The 24,971-nt window shown below is 40.1% G+C and overlaps 1 protein-coding gene across 2 annotated transcripts in view; it reads left to right on the forward strand.

Moving 5' to 3' along the window:
• SLC12A1 (solute carrier family 12 member 1) overlaps positions 1 to 24,971 on the forward strand; it is a 43,989-nt gene that overhangs the window by 13,549 nt on the left and 5,469 nt on the right. For both annotated transcript variants that reach the window (XM_041418612.1, XM_041418613.1), the window contains exons 9-22: positions 2,214 to 2,298; positions 4,631 to 4,782; positions 6,391 to 6,498; positions 7,264 to 7,387; positions 8,277 to 8,378; positions 10,083 to 10,238; positions 11,919 to 12,018; positions 12,103 to 12,214; positions 14,601 to 14,741; positions 16,571 to 16,677; positions 17,537 to 17,619; positions 19,806 to 19,949; positions 21,846 to 21,977; positions 22,211 to 22,322. In XM_041418612.1, coding sequence (XP_041274546.1) covers positions 2,214 to 2,298; positions 4,631 to 4,782; positions 6,391 to 6,498; positions 7,264 to 7,387; positions 8,277 to 8,378; positions 10,083 to 10,238; positions 11,919 to 12,018; positions 12,103 to 12,214; positions 14,601 to 14,741; positions 16,571 to 16,677; positions 17,537 to 17,619; positions 19,806 to 19,949; positions 21,846 to 21,977; positions 22,211 to 22,322 — 1,658 coding nt within the window. The remainder of the gene's footprint in view (positions 1 to 2,213; positions 2,299 to 4,630; positions 4,783 to 6,390; positions 6,499 to 7,263; positions 7,388 to 8,276; positions 8,379 to 10,082; positions 10,239 to 11,918; positions 12,019 to 12,102; positions 12,215 to 14,600; positions 14,742 to 16,570; positions 16,678 to 17,536; positions 17,620 to 19,805; positions 19,950 to 21,845; positions 21,978 to 22,210; positions 22,323 to 24,971) is intronic.

The following is a 24,971-nucleotide window of genomic DNA, read 5'->3' on the forward strand; positions in this document are numbered from 1 at the left end:
TATTGCTGCTCAAAGGAAAAGCTGCAAGCTTGCAGCTGTGACCAAAAAAGGAGTCTGAAGAGAAAGGTAAAGGAGGTCCAAGAGTGCCCAGTTGTCTTGCTGTGGCCAATCTGTCAGTTCCCCACTCTCCTCTTGCAGTTTACCACTTAGAGGAGATGGAATTTCTAGTATCTAAACATACAGATAAATTAGAGACAGGAATTTAGTTTTGAGTGCTCTCTAGTTTTCATGACAAAAACACTCAAAAAACAACCAAATTAAATAAAGAAAAAAAGTCACCAACAAGACATGGCTCACAGCTTGATAACTTCATTTGACATGCTGGAGTTATTTGGCCTTATCCTATAAATCCATTGCTTTGCAGACCTTAAAGGATTCAACCAAAGGTCTTCTATTTCTGTACTGGCACAGCAGTCACAAGTTCACCAGTCTTACCACCCCTGAGAGACAATTCTCTTTCTCTTCCTCACCCGGAGCTGCATGTCTCAGCTCCTTTGTTTTCAGAGGACTGCTTTTCAAGCCAAGCACAGAGAAAATACGTAGAAACTGAGCCACTGATAGCGTCAATGAGATCCCATTTTTAATTAAAAAAACAAAAACCATTGTACTTCTGCCCAGTGAGACTGCACCAGCCTCACACAATCTCCATCCTTTTATCAAACAAAAATAATTCTGTTGCCATATATGGTGCTCTGTCTGCATGGCAGACTCCCAAAGCAGCAGCTCTTCTTTCATCAGCTGAGCAGACCTAGGGAAGCAGTTCTCCTGTTGGATCTCTGCAGTCATTTCAGCCTCACAATAAGTAGACTTCTGTAACCAAGTCCTCCTGGCAACAGATTCCCCACTGAGCACGTTCAGATGCATTAGACAAGTCTAATTAAATTAACCAGCCTCTCCAGAACCTAAAACACAAGCTAAGGAATGTTTAAAAAGTGTAAAATTTATCAAACTTTCTTTAGAATTTGTTGCGTACACCTTTGTCCATGCTCCTGCAGCCACTACATACACACAGTCAAGTTGTGTCCTACTCCAGAGCCTACTCATAGGGACAGCTTCCTAATGACTTCCTACTCACTTCAGTGGGGTTTAGCCCCTGAAGTGCTAACAGCATAGTAAATATGGATTTAAATTTTAAAAACACAAAACATAAAAGTTGTTAAATTGTAAGAAGCTTTAATCTTAAGATGTAATGTTACACAGTTTAAGATAACCACATGATTCCACAAACAATTACCTAAAACATGCACATCAGAACTGCATACAGCCACTGTGGTCTGAGTGCAAAGGCTCTTATGCAGCAGGAGTGACTCCACAATTATTTCCTAGCTCAATAAATCCTCACCTCCTTTAAAAACTATATTAATTACTAATCCAGTTATGCAATTCATGTATGCTTCACAACACACTCCAAATTTGTATTTTGGTTTTTTATCTTGCAACAAGCATAGTTAAAGAGTCTGTGACTTCAAATGCATTCAACAAATGTTTGATTTAAAAACACCATGCTAAACCAACTTAAGGAGAAAATTCATAAAAAATTCTTCCTAGCATAAAAAAACACACCCTAAATTGTAAGGTTATCTAGCATTTAAAATCCCTTTAAAATGTATAGTGCAGATCTTTGGACTCTTACTTACAGTTGCATTATCAAAGCTGATGCTGTTTTGAGCCAGTGTATAAGCATTATAATCCAGCCTCATTAAATAATCTAAATTAAGCCAATACAGTGAAAGAAAGTAGCTGTCTTGAAGACCCAGCTAACAATTACTGGTCGCAAAGCACAGAAGTACTGTATTCTGTACAGGGTGACTACATCTATCTTACCAATTAACCAAAAATGGTCCCATCTTGTCATCCACAAAGGTCTGATGGTTCAGTAACTATTTACCCACTATGTCATTAAACATTAAAATAAAGCCAATTGCAATGTAAAGAGAGTTTGGAGTTCAAGAAATGCAGACCTCAGGACACTTCTGTTGCTATAAATGTGAGCTCTGCTCCAGCAGAATATCCTTCTCATGTGCAGGGTAGGAGAGTTGCACCACAGGAGCTCTGCTGTGCTGGGACCAGAAATGTTGATTCAGGTCAGAGTGATAAAAATCTGCTCTCTGGGGTATCTTCACACCACAGTGTGGCAGAGCTCCCAGCATGCAAATGCAATCAGGCTGCAGCACACAGCTCACAGTGTTTCTCGTGTCACTGCTTTGTTTAAGGACCCACAAAGTGCCATACCCCAGGGAACAATGCTGGCCATTGTGATCACCACAATTGCTTACATTGCTGTTGCAATATGTGCAGGTAAGTACAGAACCTCTGCTTCACTTGTACAGTTAAGTCTGAAAGCTTGGCATGCAAATGAATGATTAGCCTCACTGCTTTTTCATGCCATGGATTTATTATGTAGAGAGACAGTAGTTTTGATTTTACTGTGCATCGAAACAGTGGTTTTAAAAAAGCAGCAATCAGTGGAAACAGAAGTCCCCATTTGGCAGCTGGACCTTCAGGTAACTTGTATGGTTATTTCTGCATAAGATTCAGTGACAAAGGCCTCCAGCATATAGTATCCATGAACATAATAAAGATCAAAGGAACCTCTGATCAATCTGCTGATCTTTTGTTCCTCGTTCACACTGAAATTTCACATGGCTTCTGCTTGTCTTCTTACTGAACACTCATGAGAATCACAGCAACAGGGTAACACACACATTTTGTATATTACATGTCAAAGACAGAAATCAGTTACCTGTCTCAAAGGAACAACACGTGTTCTACAGTAGTGGGCTGTGAGGTAACAAAATGGGCAAGAGTGAAAAGAAGGCCTGTACTGAAAGCCATGAACTGTGTTGGAGGATTATGCAGTTAAAATCTCATTACAAGCATACAATAAATCGTCAAAAAAAAAAACAAAAAACCAACAACTCCGTTTGTATTTAATAGTATTGTAAGAAAGAGTGTTGCTTACAACTCTCTTATGAACAAATACCTCAATACCACAAGAAAGCCCTGCAGAGAACTCCCTTTTCTGGGAGATGACTCTCGAGGCTTCTTAACTTCTGTGGTTCCCGGACTTCATGAATAAGGCAGAATACTTGACACAAGCCTCAGCTCAGGTCATTGCATTATTTGAATCAAATTTCCCCCTGCAATTAAAATTGAAGTAGCCATTCTTCACTTTCTTATATAAATTCTCTTTACATTATAAGTTGTTGCTGTTTATTTGAGAACATTGCTCGGCTCTCACAAGCAGTAGCTGTATTTCAGCTTCAGAGCTGTGCATTTTTCAGTGTAACACTTCCCTTTTTATTACTTTTTTCCATGTTTGCATGTTAGTTTCTTAAATAGCCAATGGGTATTTTGGGACTCAATGTTTTGGACAAATTTGAAGAAACAATATAAACTTACATTTTGGCCACTAAAGATATTGAGAGCAACACTCCATATGTTTCTTCTCACTTCTGGTGGTGTCCTGGTTTAGGGCAAATTTGGAAGGGAACTTCCAAAGGGGTTCCTCCAGAAAGCAGATTTAAGTGGCCCCTCTTCCACCTGGTTTGGGAGATTTCTTTGGAGAAAAGTGGGGGAAAAAAAACCTGTTTATTTAACAAGCAAAGTATTCACAAGCATAAAAAATGAATAATATTAAACAATAAAATTTCATGTGGTGTAGCTCAGCTCACTCTGCCTGTTACCAGTCCCTCCTGCACTGCAAATGCCGTGTCCCAGGCCCCAGTGGGCCACAGGTGTGAGCTCCCAGTGTTTTTCTGGGTTTTCAGTGAGAGGAGGTTTGAACAGTTCCAATAAAAAGAAAAGCCACAGTCTGGGGAGCTTCTCTTCCTCAGCTAGCTCAAAACTAACTAAAAGCAAAGGAGAGCTCTCTCCAGCTGTCCTTGCTACAGACAACACAGTCTGTGAGAAGGAATGCAGGGAAGCAAGTGCAGCTTCTAAAAACAAACTTCATGTGTCTTCTCTCCCCCTTCACTCATGAAGCCAGTCTTGAAGGTGCAGAAATTAATATCCAGCATAAACAGAACAGATGATTGGGGATACAAGCATCATAAAGTCAGCCTAGGCCATAAGCAAAAAAAAGGTAACATAAATATCAATAGACACAGAAAGAATATAGGTAATTTCTCCTGTTTGAAGTTTTTCTCATCATATTGGTATCAGTAGGGCTATGGCAATCTGAACAGCTGAGGATCTGGGTCTCTAAAGTAATTTGATGCCCGTTACACAGAAAAAAGAGTATGCCTAGACATAAAAGCCTCACTGAACCTGTTTGCTCTGAATACTAGCACTTTTAAAAGCTGTAACAGGAAGACAAAAGACTTCTGAGCTAGTCAGTTTACTGCTGATCTCTGTCTGGATCTCTAATCTTAGAAATATGCTAATTCTTATTAGTTAAGTAGTTGATTATTTTAAAAGTAACAGAAGCAAATATTTGCTTACAGACACCATGAGAAACTCAGTCATAGTACATGAAAGTAAATCCCTGCCCAACATGAAATGTTGCTCTTTGGGATGAATCTAAGGCAGCAGTTGTACAAGAAGTGTGCAGTTAGGAGCCAAAGTGTGGCAAGAACAGTCTTTCAATGTCACAAGGAAGCAAAATAACAAGATATCATTTTTTCCACAGCCTCCTGCGTTGTAAGAGATGCTACTGGGAATGTCAATGATACAATTGTACCTGGAATGAGCTGCAATGGATCATCTGCCTGTGGCCTAGGCTATGATTTTTCAAGATGTGCAAGTCAGCCATGTGATTATGGGCTGATGAATAATTTTCAGGTTTTAGTGAGATAATATATATTAGCATATAAGCATATATTAGCATACTAAGCAAAACATGTACATAAGTACGAACATGCAAAACTTATTTGCAGACAACTACAACAGGACAACCACTTTTATCTAAAAAAGCAAACTATAGGAATGATGAAAGACAAAAATCCCCCGCACTGCACGTTTACCTTCACATTGTCCCTCACTAGCCTTCTTAACACTCTGGTAAGGCCTTCATCTCCTCTTTTAACAAATCTCCTCTTTTAGCAAATCCCAAGTACCATGCAGCAGTACATGTTGTAACATCTTCAAACTGAAAGCCCAGACTTAACAGAGACCTCAGGAGCTCCTGTTAGATGAGGAATTCACCTCACTGCTCTTGACACATGGATGTGATTTCACCTCAGGGGTGCTGTGGCCACAGTTAAAGGGTTGTGTCACAGTACAAAAACCAGAGTTCTGACTTCTTTTAAAAAAGCATCCAAAAATAGAGCAAAAAATCAAGTGAGAAGTAATGGAGTCTTTCTCCTAGGCCAGAGACTGTCTGCCATTTTTATTCTTCAAAATAAAGCTTAGGGTAAGCATCAAAGTAAAGCAGCTCTGCAGCCTGACAACCACAGGTCCCAGATCTCTGTTCAGCCCCTGTGCTTCATGGCCAGCAAGAGGAATTCACCACCCACCTGCACATGCTTTTCAACGAGTCACTTGTAGCTTTTAAAGTCACTTGCTTTTTTCCCAGCTGGCTCTGCTAAATGACAAGGCTGGGTAACCACCTTGAAAGGGATATGCTGTCCCTTTCATAGACTACTTTCCCTTCCTTCCTTGATCATTTACCATCCTTACTCCCACCTCAGTTCAGCTGCCCACACTCAGGGCACCCCTTAAAAATCAGTGACCTCCCTACAGCCAGACAAACTTTCACTTCTTGCATTTACCCCTGCCAGACTAGAGCCATAAAATGGTATGACTACATCTGACAAACCTTCAGGATGCACCAGTTTATTTCCTGAATTACTGCCCACACACCACCAATCACATCCATCCATCTTTTAGCTCCCTTGTCTGGTGCTTCTCAACAGCCCTTTCACTGCAGTAGTCACTGAGGCCAGCCCAGGCTCCTGGGAGGGGCTGAGGGAGGCTTGACAGTGACCATCATTTCTGTTTGCAGCACTGCAGTTACATCAGCACCAGCAGACATTTTCTCTCATTTTTAGCCATATTAAATAATCAAGAAGAAAAAAACCCAAACAAAATAAAGTACCTCCAAACACATTTCATACATTGGTGCTTTTCCCTGCTATTTCCATTTTCTTGTCTGCTACAAGCTGACTATTTACTCATCAAGTAGAGGCTGTTACTTACAGCAATCAGTTAGTAAATGCAGTGAGGAAATCTCAGAGTACTCATCTGCCCCAGCAGACAGCTGCATATTTGAATAAGAATTTGGCTTTGCCTCCATTGCTTTTAACTAAACCAGAAATAATAATACAGTTTGTAGCAGATTAAATTTAGAACTGTGAAAAGTAGAGACACATAGAGCACTTGAATGGGTTTGTCATTAGAAAGTGCATCCAAATGCAAGCCTATTCTTTCTACCTTCGTTTTTTCCTAAAGGTGATGAGCATGGTGTCTGGCTTCGGTCCTCTCATCACAGCTGGCATCTTCTCAGCTACTCTGTCATCAGCTCTAGCATCTCTTGTCAGCGCACCCAAAGTTTTCCAGGTAAAATTCAACTATCCATTTCCTTATACTTGGTTTTACTTCAGAGACAAAGTTGAACTCTGTGTGCCAAAGGTAATGTATATTTAAGCAACACTGACACATGTGGCAGGAAGAGGCAGGGAAACCAATATGTAGAATGTTTTTCAGCAGAAAAAGACAAGTCTTATCATCATACAAGGGCGATACTGTTCTTTTGGTCAGAGCTCAGCTTTGCTGCAGGAGCAGGGGACACTCATCTGCCTGTCATAAATAGCTTCAAGGGTACTTTCAGGACCACTTCTGTCTTCTTACAAAAATCTACCCTGTAAGCACAGGAGCAACAGGAGTCCTCAGCTCCATAAGACTCAGGTGCTGTCAGGTGTGCTCTTAACAGGCTGTCCAGAAGCTGTCTGGGCAGCAGCAACGTGGACAGACTGGGAGCAGAGGGCATGGGAGAGATAAGCTGTACAAATGACATCAAGCCACTGATTTATGCTTCAGCTTCTCCCAGTTTGGACTCTATTTAGCTATTTAATTACCTTTTTCTTTTAAAGCACTGAATAAGCATTAGATGCCTGTGATACTATTTCCCATGATATAGTAACACAGTAGCACATTGTCTTCTCACCTTATTTAAATGTTCACATGCCACAGCAGTTGATGTACTTGAAGCACTAAGATTTAACTTTTGTTTAGCAAAAACCGAGAAAGCTGCCACTCATAAACAGTGACTTCTGGTGCAAGAAAGTGCTGCTTAATAGAGTTACGTGCTGATTTTCTTACCAGGCTCTTTGCAAGGACAACGTCTACAAAGGGCTAGAATTCTTTGCCAAAGGATATGGAAAAAACAACGAGCCTATCAGGGGATATGTCCTCACTTTTGTGATCGCCATGGCCTTCATTTTGATTGGTTTGTATAACGTTGCACAGCTGCTATAGTGTCATGTTCTGAAATTACACAAACTCATACTATAATACAATTAGTAGCTGCAGTCTGGAACATTTCCAGTCGGGTAAGCTCTGACATAAGCATACTCCAAGTCCTGGTAGCAGTTCCACTATTCCTAATGAAAGCAAAAGAAAGTAGCAGGGATTCCAGTGACTTACCACCACCACCACAGCCTCATTCTCCAAGATGCAGAGTAGCTGCAATTCCTGTTCACTCTGCTGGAAGAGGGCAGTGCTTAGAATTCTATCAGATATGGCAAAGTCACAATCTTTGAAAATGGTTTTCCAGTTTATATTGCACATAGCTCAGACCTAATTCCGAGATACTTAGGAAGCCTGTTCTGCCCAAGCCCTTCCCACAGTCAGCTCCAAAGCAATCCCCGTTTACCAGGACTGGTGAAAGAAAACTCCAGCTACTACATTTAGGGGTGCAGGGATTGTTATCAGTTTTTCCAAGATTTGAAATTCAAACTGTCTTACGCTAAGTAAATAGAATGTCTAGTACAGAATTCATATTCCCACTAAGTTGTAACTACAAATATTTTTTTTAATGCATCCATCCTGTCAATTATGTATTTAAAATTCTGAACTTTACATCAGATCATTAAGAGACAGTATGCTGAATCCCAATATCAAGTATAACACTGCATAGTACATAATGTTATTAAAGTCAGGATTAGCAGAATGAATGAAGGTAGATCAAGGTGGCCTTAAATTAGCAAGACAGGAAAATACCCAAGCTCTCCCTGGATGCCAAATGCAATGTTCAGATTTAATACATCATTAGGAAACAGCTAGCCAACAGTCCAGGAAACTGGTGCCTCTGTCTGACTTGTGTATGTGTCTTGCAGCTGAACTGAATACCATTGCGCCCATCATCTCCAATTTCTTCCTGGCTTCATACGCTTTGATTAATTTCTCCTGCTTTCATGCCTCATATGCAAAATCTCCAGGTGAGTCTGCATTCAGCAGTGATTTAAATATAGAGCTTTATATTCTGATCTCTGGAAGGTTTAAACTGTATGTCAGAGAAAATTGCAGCATGTATAAAGTATCTAAGTTATGCGATCTGATGTCTTATTGAATATTATATTTTACTTATCTCCAAAAGATAAAAATAATGGCTCTAAGTCCTTACAATGCCTACAGTTGTACAGGATGAGAAAGGCTTTAGTGCATCCCACTGGAGAAAAAAATTCTCTGCAGGGTGGTATTTTTTTTCCCCTCACTATTAAAAAACAAGTGGGTAAAAGCTTATGCCAACTCTGGCCAATGAAGCAAGGAAAGAATAGTGGGGAGGCATCACTCCCTTCTCCAAACCTACAGCAAAATGTACAGGGAGATTCCTAAGCACAGTAACAGTGCTACAAGTGATGCTGCCTGGAGGGGAACACGCAAAGCAAGAGCAGGTCCATCAAACAGCACCAGCACAGCTCTGCAGCGCCTAGAAGCAGAGTTGTAAAGCACAATTGTGAAGCACAATGAGGTCCTGTTCAGGGGTAACTTGAGATCCTCCCTCTGCATTTGAAGCAAAGGAACATTCTGGCTGTCAGACTTGTGCATTGCCACAGCAGAATGATTCTCACCATCTCATGAATGAAGGGGTGACACCTTCAGGAATAAAGTCAATCAGCCGGTTTGGCACACAGGAAAGACAATTTCCTGCTTTATGAATTAATTATTCAACTCAAGGAGCAAGGAATACATTTTTGATTTCCAGTGTGAAGAAACTGCAGTAATGAAATAAATGCCTGCATCAACTTCCTTCCTATAGATCTGCACAGTGCCATTCGTTTAGAGGGCAGAAAAGATGAGCACTTCTGCTAATTACCTGCACAGCTGAACAAATGCAGATCTGCTCCATGCGGCCTTGGCGCTGAGTGACAATTACCTCTACAGATTTCATCTGCATACATCTGACTCTGCTCTGCCACTACTTAACATTTCAGACAGAACTGCAGCCATTCTTCTTTTCTCATTTCCTCCAGTTAATTTCTGCCAATTCACAATGATAGATTATAATAATTGCAAGGCTGCAGGACAGAAAATTTCTTCCCAGCAGGTCCTTCCCATTCCCTCATCATAAAGATGATCCAAGATAGAAGAGGTTGAGCAACCCTATTTTCTGTGTATCTTCTGTGTTTTTTCCCTCTCCAAAGCGCACTCTGTAGAACACCTGGCAGAGACCTGCAAACCATGAAGGTTCAGTGTTTGCCTCATCATTTTAATTGATAGCAGGGGATGGAATCAATACTGCAGCTGAAAAGCAGCAGGAATAATATCTTTTTAAATTCAATTGCAGATGATTTTATTTTTCTGCCACAAGGCCAAGCAATTTCCAAGTTTAAGACAGGTGCACTTACAGTATTGGGATAAACACTCCTCTCAGCAAGTGTTTAGCTACCAGGAATAAGTTCTGTGTATATGCATCAAAAGTACACAGTCATCAATTACCTGGAGTTACAGGTAATCTCCTTCTGATGTTCTGAAATATTCTGAACCAATAAACTAATTTTGCAAAAGTACATATAAACAGAACAGCTACTTTGACAGAGCCTGAAACAAACTGTACATTGGATTTTATCTACAAAAAAATGGATCACCATTTTATCTATACATTTTATGCTCTTCCAATTTCCTCAATTCTCTTTAAACAGGTTGGAGACCTGCATTCAGATATTATAACATGTGGGTGTCACTTTTTGGAGCCCTGCTGTGCTGCGGGGTGATGTTTGTCATCAACTGGTGGGCAGCTCTCATCACTTATGCCATTGAGCTCTTCCTATATATTTATGTAACATATAAGAAGCCAGGTAAGGCCAAACCCAACTATTATTACAGGTATATGTTGTGTTGCTAGACTGGATTTTAAAGAAAGTAATTCTGCTAACAGAATTAGAAATTATTTTTCTGTGCTATCTTTATTTAGAGGCAAGTCTGAAGCATCCCGTTAAACTCCACTTTATATAATACAGATTAAGTTGATAGTCTGGTGACTGCCTGTTTAACAAGCAGCTCAAGTGTGGTTCAGGGTTTTCTGTAAACATTCCAGCAGACTGGTTTATTCCCACCACATCTTTATGACATTTGGGCTTTTACTTGAGTAGCACTCAATTTTTTTCCACCCACGCACAAAACCTTACCTGAATTTTGCAGTGCTCCTAAACTGACTTATGCAGGGTCCTTACTCAAAATGGAAACCTGCTGCCCATTATACAACAAAAATGCAAGCTGAATTACTCATGAACTGATCATCCTCCAGCACCTCCCTACAATTCCAGCATAAATCAAGACAGATGGGCCCACTTTACTGCTGGAAAAAAAAAACACTTAGTAGCTCAGCAAATCACATGAGCTGTCCTCAAAAACCTGTGTGCTGTACAAGCCAGACAGTCTGGCTATTCATATACAGGACAAAACTAACCCAGGTCCAGATTTAGGTGCTAACCACCTGAATTACTTCTGCAGCAGAAAACACAAAACAAAGCCAACGAATAAAAGAGGCACGGTTCCCAGCAACAGATGTACTTTTATTGGAGTTCTCTTGGGACAGCAACACCTGGTCTGAGACTCTGTTATTGTTTCTGTTGCTGTTGTCTGTCCTCCCTATCTGTGCTCTCTCACACCCACTGGGATGGTCTGTGCTTCCTTCCCTGTAAATGTATCATCAGATGCAGGGAAGCACACCTATCTCCAGTCAGTTGTCAAAAACATTTCAGGATTTCTACCCTTTCATTGGATATTGCCAGGGTCCCTAACGCAAAATAGCACCTAAAGCTTGGTTAAATTCACTGAAGCTGCTGTACAAAAGCCCTCTGTCTACTGCTAAGAGAGTGACTTTTGTTCAGCAGTAATTTACCAACAACTGCAGAGCTCAGAAAAAACTAACATTCCTGAGAAAAGGTGACTTTACACAAACCTCCACTTAATACAGGCTTTGAATCTTGGCATAATAGGACTTGATCTGCATTCATGTAGATCTCAAAGCATAGAAAGACATTTCTTATATGCCTGCACTGACCAAACAGCTGCACAATAATGAGAAAATATGTATATGCCAAAACAGGGTTTGGAGACTAATTTCTGGCCTATACAGTAGAACAGAGCAAACTGGCACCAGCAATGTTCCTTCCTACTGGTTTCATTTGCACCTCCTGAAATTCCACACAACATAACATGACTCAGGGCTGCCCATTTTCTAATGGGAGAAGACACAAAGTTAATGTAACAAATAAGAAAATAGTTTTAAGCCGGGGAAGAACATACCCAATATTTAAATAAAGAATGAAACTATTTACTTGGATGGGGTTTTCTGCATCACACAAGCAAAACCAATTCCTTCTATTATGAAGCACAAAGAACAACAGATCTGTATCTACGAAGCACAGGAGAATATACTCTGCTCTTCATAGAGAACACCATTGCTCATTTTTGCAACAATGTAGGGAAAAGCTTGTGGTTTAATATGCATTATTTATCTTTATTATATGCAGAGGTAAACTGGGGCTCCTCTACGCAGGCTCTGTACTTTGTTAACGCCTTAGACAGCGCTCTGGCCTTAACGACAGTGGAAGACCACGTTAAAAACTTCAGGTAAGATTTCTAGTGAACAGCAGAATGGCTTGTCCTGAATCTGGACATCAGCCAATTATATACAACCTCTTTTTCCCCCACCAGACCCCAGTGCCTAGCATTAACAGGAGCTCCTATGGTCAGGCCTGCTCTGCTGGACATCACCCACGCCTTCACGAAGAACAACGGGCTGTGTATCTGCTGTGAAGTGTACACGGTAAGGGAACTGCCCCCAGCCTGCACACCCAGCACCAGTGGGGGCTGCAGGTCTCTGTCACACACTCCACTCTCACCCAGCACACGGTGCTCCCACTGGTGCTGTGCACACCACCAAAGAGATTTGCACTGAGAATTAACTTCATCATAATTCTTGACACGAAGCTATCGGCCGATACAAAGCTTGCTGGTAAATGCCTCATGGAGATGCTTTTCAAAGTTCACAGTAGGTGAACTAAAAAATGGTTTGGAGGGGAAAAAAAACATTACAAGGAAAGATTTTAGGCTTAGAAAACAGAAAACCCCCAAACCACACAAAACACAAAATTTGAAGGGTTATTTGTGAGAGTCAAATTACGCAGGTTCTATTTTCAGCTTTGCCACCAATTTGCAGAGTTGGGGTTTGGCAAGTAATTCAGCTCTCTTTGCAGTGGTTCCTCCAAAACTGTTACAATGCTAATTTTGAGGGTAAACACGCTCTTCTGAGATCTAAAGAGAGGAGCAAAGTGTATCTCTAGATACATCATTTGCTGTATATTTATATCTTAGAGGATGAATATCTAGTCTCTCATCAGAACAGAACAAAAATAGATAGGTTTGTAGTGTAGGGAGAAAATGTATTTTAAATATTACAGTGCCCTTTTAATTTTGAGAGAGAAAAAAAAACCAAAACAGCTCATGGCACTAAATGGGGCTGCAGAATCTAGATAATAGAGTCAGGCCAGCCAAGATAATGTATTCCTCTACAGCAGCAAAGGAATAATTCATTTGATGCTGCCACATTGCAGAAACAGAGTAAGGAAGATACACATGAGATTCTTCCCAAATCAAATGAATCTATAAAGAATGAATGGTCCTAATTCTTCCCTACTAAAATTATTGTTAGATTTCCCACTGAATTCACTAAGTGTAGAACCAAATCACAACAAGATCCTGAGACTATGCAGCTTCTTAAAGTGAAGTTTCATCAAGTTTTCTGAATTCTTAGGTATGTTTCTCTAGTACTTTCTATGGAGAACTAAGATTTCATTCCTGACTATACAAAAAGCCCCCAAAGACTATTCCCTTAGTATAGGCTTTGTAATTGTTTAGGGGGGGCCTTCTAATTATTTCTTCAGCAACTTAAGTGAAATTTAATTTCCTTGGTAATAAAAGTGTGACAAAATGAGACTTTATGAATTGCAAAATTGTGGTAAAAAACAGATGATAAAATTAACAATCACATTGAAGAGCAGCCTGCAATAAATATCACAACAAATGCACGTTCTGCCTCAAAAGCTGACATGCTGTTAGCGATGCATAAAGTTTTGAAACACCATGCCAGAGAGAACATCTTCCATTCCTTTCTTCCAAAAGGCAGCAAGAAACTTTCCAGGAATATGGTGATACATAGCTTAGAAATGGACAAAATAAAGATCACAATAGAGCATAAAGATGATTTCAAGATTACTTGTCTCTGAGGTTATGGCTGCATGTTGGCTTGAACAGTCTGAGCTTCCAGTAAAAGGGACTATTTCTTCTTTTACTTCCTACCCTCATGTAACATACTTTTTCAGGGTTAGTGCCCAGTCTGCAAATTCACTCGACTCCTTGGACACCTGCACAAACATTCCACAGGTGCAAAGGAGGAGCAGGGGAGGACACAGACAGGCACATGGGAGAGGGGTGGGTCTGGCCCCTCGGCCAGCAGAAACATATTGTGCAAGCCAGTTACAAAACCACCTTCAGGTGCTTTCCTTTGAGAGACAGGGAAGAAGGGCAAAACTTGTTTGCTTCCCCTCCTTACTCACAATGAAACTTCAAGCTTATTGTTCAAGTTGTCATTTCCAGCTCTTCATACATCCAGGATCAAATCCTTCTTAAGTGATATCGATGTCTTGGGACTTGGATATGCACATGGATTTTTTTCCCATTAAATTACTAGAGGACCACTGAAAGAAAACTGGCAATAAAGGCATTTGCATCTTTAACTGCATTGCATCAGCTCTTTTCTCTTATGTCAGTAGAGAGGAACTTAACCATGTATATTTAGATCTCCTGAGACTCTTTTACATAGTCAAGCCAGGGAGGGGTTTTATTCACTCTGAGATGCTTTATCATACCTTAGATGGTTTTTTTTTAAGATGTTACAATCCATAGTACTCCTGCCTTCTGTCAGAATCACTGCATTTAAGTAGCATTAACAGTCTCAGCCCTCTCAAACAGACTGTGACTAATGTTTGCAGCACAGATATTTTCAAAGGGCTGAATCTCTGTGGACCCTTTTTGGAAAGGTATTTTTCTGTTTCTCTCCATTTGCTCCCACAGCAGACTAGGTAACTCCTTCAAAATCACTGCGTGATGTACAATACAAAGCCTTCATAATAATATTTTACTGTATCATACAGGGACCACGCAAGCTGTGTGTTAAGGAGATGAACAGTGGCATGGAAAAAAAGCAGGCCTGGCTCACAAAGAACAAAAGAAAAGCCTTTTATGCAGCAGTGGCAGCTGACAGCTTCAGAGATGGAGTAAAAAGTCTACTTCAAGTAAGATTTTTGTTTACAGAACACACAGGAGAGTGTACATCAAAGCATCCCTTTATGTGAGACATTACTATTCACTTGTGAAGAAGCTCTACATATATATGGGTAATGTAATAGACAGAAAGGGGGTACATGTATATTATATTACAGATTATTTCATAAAGATCTAGTTCTGGGCTATGGAATTATGAGACAAGGCATACTGATTTTCTCCTAAATGAACAAGACACTATTATGAAAAAAGAGAATCATCTACAGGGCAACATATCAATGTCTATGCAGCTGACACTTGATACACTTCAAATCAATTCTATTGTTTGGTATTACACAGCATATTAAATATCTGAGAATGTTTTGGCAATAAATGACAACTGAAAATGTGTAATATACATTTTCTGCAAATAGTGAGAAGGTCATTTAAACAAAAGTCTGCAACATTTTTCTATTACTCTAAGAACGCAGGAGATCATTTCCAACAGTCCATTTAAAACGGCCATAATGAAGGCACAGAGACACTGTTTTCATTTTTCCCATCTCCCTTCCTCTCTCACATATATGAATATTTAAACATATAGGTACTGAGGCAAAATATAGAGAAAATTCATATCGTTTTCACAAAATACACTGCTGAAAAAACACCAGTGCCAACTGCGACAGTAGGGAGCCAACTGAAATACTCTGGGTAAGTCACCCACTGGTGTCCCAGGGCTCTTTGTACACTCGCTGAATGGACAGTACAATTGAGCGAGATGAAATGCTATTAATAAAGATCCCTTTGTTCTGTAAAAGCCTCACAAAGACACTTCATCTTGGGCTTATACATTGACTCAGTAGGAGATCTTTCTGATGTTTTTGAGAACTGCTACAGTCTGAGGATCTCTTCCTTTCCATTACTATATAAGCACTATTGACTAAGTCAACTACTGGACCCCAAATAATTCTCTTCCAGCAAACAAAAGGATAACCATATCATCATTATTGCAACCTAAAGACATCAGCAACAATTGCTGATTTCAACATAAACTGTGCGACTCAAAAAACCCACCAAGGTTCCAAGAGTTTTTACCTATTTTCTGTTTGCTAGTAGTAAAAAGTTGGCAAGTGTAACAACTATACAAGATGGTGTTTTGTGTGTATCCACCTAAAGGTTCCCAATACACTGAATATTTAGATTTCTATAAACACCAGGTTAGCTGAATCTAGATCTGACTTCCCTTGCTTGTCCAGGTTTTAGCATCCAGAATTAGTTTTGAAGGCAAACTAATATCTTGCCAAACCATTTTTTTTCCTGTTTATAAAAATATAATTTTCTCTACAAAGCATGCTCAGTTGATTTTGGATCATCTTTTGAAAAGAACACAGCAAATGAAACAGCAGCAGTTTCCAAATTCAAGGCAAAAAAATATTCTTAGGAGCCTATGCCTTCTCTGTGTATCTGAGATGTTTTAAGAGACTACAGACCCACTTCATCTGAGTATTCCAAAGATGATAAAAGCTTTATGACATTATATCAGAATGAACATACAAACAGTTCTTGAACTCCCTCTTGATTCCAAGTTATTGAACCATTTTAATGAGAGCATGTCAGAAGAAATGCAAATGAATCCTAATTTAGAAAAACTACACTTCTGTCATCTAAAATAATTTATAGTTGGAATTATTTAAAGGTAATCTTTCTGCTTTCTGCGTGGGTATGAGCATGAAGGGCATTTATGAAATGCCATCTAGTTGTGTCTCCAGAACATTACTTCAGTTACCTTTTGCCATTACTTTTCACTTACAGTAAAAGCATGCATGTGTACCTCTCTCAAGCAGTGTTTTAATATTGGCAGGCCTCAGGCTTGGGTAGAATGAAACCAAACACCCTGGTGATTGGATTTAAGAAGGACTGGAGAAGTGCACCTGCCGCTCAAGTTGAGAACTATGTGGGCATTATACAGTAAGTCACCTCAGTACCTCCTTTTTCACTCCTCTTAGACTAGATTAATGTAGCATTTCCATAAAGACTTTGACGTGTAGAGACAATGCAAGGACATAGGTACAAACCTGGGCTCACACATCCTAGCTCTGTGGCTGAAGTTACTGCCCATCAAAAAAGGCTCACTGGCTTCCCACACCTCATAGGATCTGCTCACCAAACACTGCTCACCAAACACCTGGCACTATCACAGCTGATGTGGCTGGACAATGCTAAAGAAGCTGCGCTGCTGTCAACAGTGCTTTTGCAGAACTGCATTTTCCCATTTTTAGTAGGCAGGAGCTCAGAGAAAAACAACTCTGATGTACATAGTAAGGGAATAAGAGAACATCATGGAATTCTTCTTTTAAGCCTAGGAGACAGAGGAAGAGCTTTGCTTCAAATCTCATGTGTGCCTAAGGCTCAGCAGCTCTGTGGGTTGGGATTTAGCCAGGAAACAGTCATTTTAGAACAGGCTTCTCATAGATACTTGCTCAAAATTCACTTGTAAGGCTGAAGCAAGTTACAGAGCAACAAAACCCACCTCAACTTTGTTATTTCCTCAGAGAGGGGAGAAAAAAATTACCCTATAGCAACCTAGTTCCTAAAAAAGTGCAGTCTGAAAGACCCATTTCAGGAATAGCTGATCTGTTCCCATGCTCAATCAAACCTTTATTTCAAATGAGGGAAGAGAAGTACTACAAATTTATCTGGGACAATTCCTTCTGCAATTTTACCTAGTCTGTCCTCTCTGTGAACATTTTCACTGATCTTTTCAAAAGAGCTTTCCTCATCAACATGCACAACGTAAAACCATGTTTACTCTTCCTTTTCTTTCCAGTGATGCCTTTGATTTTGAGCTTGGTGTAATTATCATCAGAATTAGCCAAGGATTTGATATATCTCAGGTCCTTCAGGTTCAAGGTATGTAGTGACTCAACAGCTCAGTATCTCTGCTGGTTAGATGCACAGCATAAGGAGGCCTCTGACACTCATAAGAGTCACCATCTGCTTTCTAGAATAGTTCCTACACTCACAATACAATCACAACTTCCACAGTTCGTCCTTGCCTGTGCAGTTTAAATCACTTGCTGATCACTGGCAGTGACAGGAGTCCAAGCCTGACACATGAAGGGGCTCTGCACACCAGAGAACTCAACTCCCAAAGCAGTTCCAGCACAGGCACAGACTACAGCAAAGCCATATTGTGCCACAGCAACCAGTGACCCTGCTGCATGTTTCCTTCCTGGTCATGCACACCTTCCTCTATCTATCTACCTACCTGATACCTCTGGGACAGACAGGAAAGGGGAAGCTGCACGTTTGGTACCATCTCTGTGGAACTGAGTCCTACAGAGTTCCCACCCGTTAAAAAAATCTGAAATCCGCAGGAAACACCAGTTCTCTCTCCCCCCTTTCTGTCCATTCTTCCTTAGGTTAGCAGTGCACATCCCAGGGGGAAAGGGCAACCCTTCCGCCATACCACCACCATTTCGGGAGAGGTGCCTTTGGGTGGCAAAGGCGGAACGGTTCCCTAGATTTCCAGCAGGCCAGCTCTCCCACCGGCCCGGTTCGCCCCGGAGCAGCCGGGCCGGGCCGGGCAGGCGCTCCCGCGGCTCTCTGCTGCCGCCTGCTGCCCGCCCGCCGCCCCCGCGGGCTCAGGTGAAGGAGCGAAGCCCCGAAGGAAATCAGCCCGCAGAATGAAAAGGCGCCAGAGATTCCCTTAAGGAACAAGGGCAGATGAACACTCCCTCAGCACCGGCAGCTTGATGTGCTTGGAGACCCACGGGGCGAAAGTACAAGGACTCAGAAAAGATTCCAAAATAACCAACTTTTTCTTCAACCCCAGTGATTTCTGTGAGGTATCTGCATATCTCTGCTTGACGCAAGTCAGAAACAGTGCTCAAAATACACAGTCTTTGGAACACCTGTAAAAATACAGTAAAAAACAACTCTGCAATCTTAAAAACGAGCAAATGCTCTCCAAGTGTCATGACACAAGGAGTCAGAAAGATTTAAGGGGGGGGAGCCTCAAACACAAAAAATATTTTGAAGCAGATACAGAGTCATTGTAGTGGAAAAGAATGATCATTGTGTTCTCTCATACTTTTTACAGCATTCTGTTCAATAGAAAAACTGAAATTTTAGTTTTGCGTAACCATTAAGTTTGTAGTTATCACCATGTCTAATAATCAGAAGTATGAGACTGTCATTGATTACAACCTAAAAAAAGTATAATCTTTCTGTTGACAGCTAGGGTCCTAACAGAGCTAATAATGTCTAGCTAGCGAAGGTTTATTCTACTTTTTCAACACAATGTCTTAAATGAACTTACTTCATATTTAGTTAAATGTATTACTCAAATAGAAGATTTCCTTATGAAAAAAGTTTTCTGCAGGCAAATGCCTGGATCATATTAATTAGTGCCTCACCATAATATATTCCACAATAACACATGGTACCTTTTTCTCAGCAAAAGCATAATAATGCTAAGATTAAATTTTTCTTCTCTATTACTAAGCTTACAAAATTGATTGGCTAAATCTTACATCTTTGTAACTACTGCTTAAAAAAGCCCATGAAAAATATTTGTGCATGGAGAATGATTGTATATTCAGCATCCTTATGTATTTCTGAGAATCTCAAACTACAAACCATAAGACTTTGTACTAAGAAAAGAGACCCACAGGCTAGAACTAAATACTTCAGCTTCCTCAGTGTAGGAAAACAACTTTCCTAATGTCTTTTCAAATTCTTGTCTAAAGAAATCAACCAAACACCCACAAACATAACTCAATAAATAATATCTCATGTAACTATAAAATGTCATAATACTGAATTTGATTTGGAAGAGACAAACAGAGCATGTGGCACACCACGGTGCTGTAGGCACAGGCACCCCAAGCTAGGGCTTCCAGAGGTGAATTCAGCTTCCTTCTCCCTACTGGTTTGCAATGAAAAAGCGTTTTAAAAGAATTTTCATACCAGGAGCTTTACATTGTCTACAAAGTACCACAACACCAATTACATCACTGCCATTAGCTCAGTAAGGGATTTAATTTAAAAGACAGCAATGTTTTACCAGTTCTTTTACTTTTTCTAATATACAGAGGAATTAGAGAAGCTGGAGCAGGAGAGATTGGCACTCGAAGCCACCATTAAAGAAAATGATTTTGAAGAAGGAAAAAGGGGTATCTGTGGATTCTTCAAAAAAGCCAGCACACTGAATATCTCAAAACACGAAACAAAGAAGGGTAAGTTCCAAAATGACAACTTGTCCCCAACCCTTCCATGCATCACACTTTACCAATATGCAAACTGGAATTTACTCCAAGCCAAAAACTCCTGACCACACAGAAGCCCCTGGAACAGAACCTCCCTTGTGCAAAGCGAGGTGGCCACAACCCTGTAACGCAGCACAGTGACACGCTCTGCTCGCTGGACACGCTGTCTGCAGCACAACCATTTCCCCTCGTTTGCTAGATAAACTTCTCAGCTCAGCTTAAATTCACTGGCACTTGACAAAAACAATATGGTTATTAAAGTTTGAAGAGTTCAGAATAAGTTGGTTGGGGGGTTTTGGGGATTGTTTTTGTCTTTTCAATAGGGTGTTTTAAGCTTTTAAACAGAAAAAAAGCTTTTTTTCCTCCTAAGCAAAACAGGAACTATGCACAATATGGAGGGAACAAGCATTCATACTTAACATACACACACAAACTACGTACACAGCTGAAAAAACAGGTAAAAATAGCACAACTGCTCTATAGTCTAAGCACAATTTCATAAAAATGCACAAGTAAAGGTGGTAAAAGTACTGAAAGTACATACACAACATCCTGTCAAATAACTAACACAGTGATGTGTAGGTGATGAAGTCAATATTACATTTCAGATATAGTGAAATGATACAGACCCAATTTAAGGTCTCATTTCACAACTGCTAGGCTGTAATGATAATGACCCACCTGAAGCCATGCTTGTACACAGACATGTATTTTGAGAGTTTTCACCTGCAGAGACAATTACATCTGGCTGTGCATGCAACTCCTGCAGGTGCCAGGAAGATCTACAGACTGGGAACTAAAATGCCATTATTCTTCAGCTGGCAGGCTTCACTTGATTTTATTTCAGTAGAACAAATTTTTATGACCATTCCAAGAGTGCATACCCCCATTTCAACTTCCCTTTTTGATTTAGTTGAGAAATGCATAAAGTAAATACATATTACACATTTTGGCTCTCTGTATTAGATAGATTATGTTAATAAATAGCTCCACCTCTTTGTCTTGTTTTGATGCTCGTACTCACCAGAGTTGTTCCATCTCCCAGCAGAGATGCTAGAACTGAGGAAAAGGAAAGCCAGTAACTGCTTTGGAACTATCCTGTTTGCACTTCAGAAACACAGGAAAACCAAACAAAGCATTTTCAGAACCTAGCAGAGCAGAGTAAAACCTCTAAAGAAGCCTGTTTGTTCCACTTAGAATACTGCTCTGACACCATCTCTTTGAAATCATTGAAAGAGAAGCAGTAATAAAGCCAGAGGCCTCAAAAGGTGGAATGAGAGAAGGTATTGTTAGTACAGAGTCAAGACTGCATCTTTTCAAGCCAGCCAAGCAAACAGCAAGAACCAAAATTTATTTCCCATTATCAGTGGCCATGTCAGCATAGGGAAACAGCCATATGTGCTTTTCTAACTTCCAGCTTCACCTATGCTACCCCTGCACCCCATCAGCTCATTTCATCCACTCTGACTCTACCTTTCAGGGAGCTCTGTATTTTACAAGACAGCTGAGCTTGTAAATGATGCAAAATGACACATTTAGTTCTAAAATCTATCAGATATTTCCCAGTTGCTTTTTAAGGCCCCAGTGAATTTTACATTAACTAAAAAGAGACAGAACAAATAATCAGGTAACCTTTTTCAAAATGTTATCGTCTAGTGACAATGTGTTACACAAGCTTTGCTTTCTGCGTATGAGAAAATTAGAAGTCCAAAGCATCTACTCTGTACCTTTTTTCCAGATTTAAAGGCTAGAAATTATGTCAGAAACAGTTCATTTTCCTGAAGCTTTCCCTCCATTTGGCTCCCTAAAGCTACTTATTGCCTCACTTATCAGACCTCCTTCCACATTTTTTCTTTCTCATTACAGAGAGCAGCATTAACACCGTACAGTCAATGCACGTGGGTGAATTCAATCAGAGGCTGCTAGAAGCCAGCACTCAATTTAAAAAGAAGCAAGGAAAAGGTACAATTGACATTTGGTGGCTGTTCGATGATGGAGGTAAGGAATTTTAGTAAGAATCACAGGGAGAGAAATTCCTCCGTTACCAAATATAAAAACAGACTTGGGAAGTTGCATAAAACTGGTTTTTATTAAGCGTACATAATCAATTTTCTGTCAGGCTTAAATGTTTTAAAAATTAACTTCTATCCAATACTGCCGAAATGAAAGATGGAATTTTTACCATGCAATGCATTAATTTGATATTCCACCAATTTTCTATGTTCTTCCAGGTCTAACAATCCTAATTCCTTACATTCTAACTATCAGGAAGAAGTGGAAGAATTGTAAATTAAGGATCTTCACTGGAGGAAAAGTCAATAGGATTGAAGAAGAAAAACTAGTGTAAATATAACTTTCTCTCACTTGTTTAAAGAATTAGAATTGATGCTGAATATAATGCATATACAGCAGGAAGGTGGGAAATTCTCAGCACAACTGATTTGTTGTACTATGGGCAGCATGAAAAAAAATGTACTTGACTGAAAGGTGTTAAGCTTATGGCATAGCCCTTAAGGCTCTGCAAATGGTGATTACCAAAGGAAACTCACATCCAGCACTTTTTCCCACTAATAGCTCATATTCCCTTCTCTGAGAAGAGCAGTCTTCACTCTGTAATGAGATTATAATTACTTTTATAGGATTTGCATGAGATTGTCCAGGTAACAGGAAGTGAAATTGCACATGAAGCTCTCACATGCAAATAGCATAGACAGATAACTCACATAAATGTGATTAACTGTGGTAAAATATAAAGAAGTTACAGAGCAAGTTAATCAACTTTAAGGCCAAGTTGATTTTACTCAGTGTTTTAAAGAAAGTCTAGATTTCATAATCATCATTTCATAATCATTTGCCTTTGAGCAAATGAAAGGTACTAATACAAATTTATTTTTATCACCACTGCATGTAGGACCTTTCCTTCCTAAGCACTTTACATGTTCCAGGCACAGCCATTTCAGCACCAGTGGAAGCAGCTCTGGGGTAGAAGTCAGTGACTGCTTAACAAAGAGAAGCAGCACCATGTAGAGAGTTAAAAACATCTCCAGCCAAAACTCCAGTGGCAAGGACAGGAGTTAGTATCACCAGCTTCACTAGGATTACAACACAGTGCCTTGGAAAGGATGATCCCTTAAAGCAAAAGGAAACATATAGAGCAAACTTTACTCCTCTGTGGCTCCCTCAGTTTTAAACAGTACCCTGAAGTTAATGTACCTCTGCAGAAGAGATTCACAAGTGTTTGTACAAACTATCCTTGTAATTGGGTAAAAAAAGCCCTGGAGCTGCTCAAGCAGCTGCTGGGAAGTGTTCTCTGCCCCCTATCCAGCCTTGGCTACTCAGGACTGCAAACAGGCTACTGAACCTGATTTTGCTGGAAGGCACCTGATTTTGCTGGAAGTTTTGACACCAAATGGGATTTGTCAAAACATGACAGCTTCTACAGAGGCAGTTCTGACACCTGCACACACTGCTTGTCCCACAAAGGCCAGAGTAAACAGCATGACCAGGACAGCTGACAAAGACCCAGCTTGTCCCCAAGAAAACATGTGTCTGCACTGCTACCTAAACACCAGCATTCCTCAAAACCTGGCCTACCTGCCACATGCAAAAGCCTTCAAAGAGACAGATATGGGTTGGGTGATTCCTCCATTCCCTAGGTAGATCTAATACAAAATCACCCAAGTACAATTTCAGCCATGTATTTTGAATTCAGAAGTCTATTAACTGGACTTTTACTAGCATGTAATTGCCCAAATATTAAAACCTTTTCACAGAAGTTGAGATTTTGCTGGAAGGCACCTGATTTTGCTGGAAGTTTTGACACCAAATGGGATTTGTCAAAACATGACAGCTTCTACAGAGGCAGCTCTGACACCTGCACACACTGCTTGCTTGTCCCACAAAGGCCAGAGTAAACAGCATGACCAGGACAGCTGACAAAGACCCAGCTTGTCCCCAAGAAAACATGTGTCTGCACTGCTACCTGAACACCAGCATTCCTCAAAACCTGGCCTACCTGCCACATGCAAAAGCCTTCAAAGAGACAGATATGGGTTGGGTGATTCCTCCATTCCCTAGGTAGATCTAATACAAAATCACCCAAGTACAATTTCAGCCATGTATTTTGAATTCAGAAGTCTATTAACTGGACTTTTACTAGCATGTAATTGCCCAAATATTAAAACCTTTTCACAGAAGTTGAGATTTTGCTCTTTATCGTGTTCAAAACAGGGACTGCCACCAGGGACATCAGGATTTATACAAGCTGTAGGTTCTTTTTATATAAAATACTTTAAAAAGAAAGAGTAAACTCTCAAGTCATAAACAAATATTGTATTTCTACCATGGTTTGCTCCTAGGAACTCTCTGACCTTTTCAAAAGCCAAAGCTTACATACCAAAAATAGAAACAAAAAAGCAGGTGGGAGAAGGAGGTGTGGGGAAGAACCACAAGATCCCAACCACGGTTCAAACTAGGTCAAAACTGACCTAATTAAACCTCTCTATCCTCAGCACAAACACACAAAAAACTATAAACTATTCCTTCTGCCAAGTGGGGCACAAAGGCAATTTTTTTTGTTTTATGAACATGTGTAAAGACAACACGTGAGTATATCAATATAAATTCATAAATGAACGCCAAGTGGGGCACAAAGGCAAATTTTTTTTTATGAACATGTGTAAAGACAACACGTGAGTATATCAATATAAATTCATAAATGAACAAGATGAAGAAGATTCTTTAAGTATTGGACCTTCTGGACCAAATCTTGACCAACACATGCACTACCAGCATGCTGTGGATGGATGTAAAACTCCATCCACAGCATTCTTACAGTACCAGAGTAACAGAAGCCTTCTGTAAGTACTGGAGAATTTTGACCTACTGTATATTGAATATTCTTCCTTTATAACTCAAGCCTTTGGGAATACTTAAAGTACCATTGTTTTCCCAAAATGTAAACACGCTGCCCTCTGTATGCTATTAATTTAT

Source organism: Onychostruthus taczanowskii, unplaced genomic scaffold (genome assembly GCF_017590055.1).
Source record: "Onychostruthus taczanowskii isolate IOZ18803 unplaced genomic scaffold, ASM1759005v1 scaffold6, whole genome shotgun sequence".
In the NCBI taxonomy this organism is placed as follows: domain Eukaryota; kingdom Metazoa; phylum Chordata; class Aves; order Passeriformes; family Passeridae; genus Onychostruthus; species Onychostruthus taczanowskii.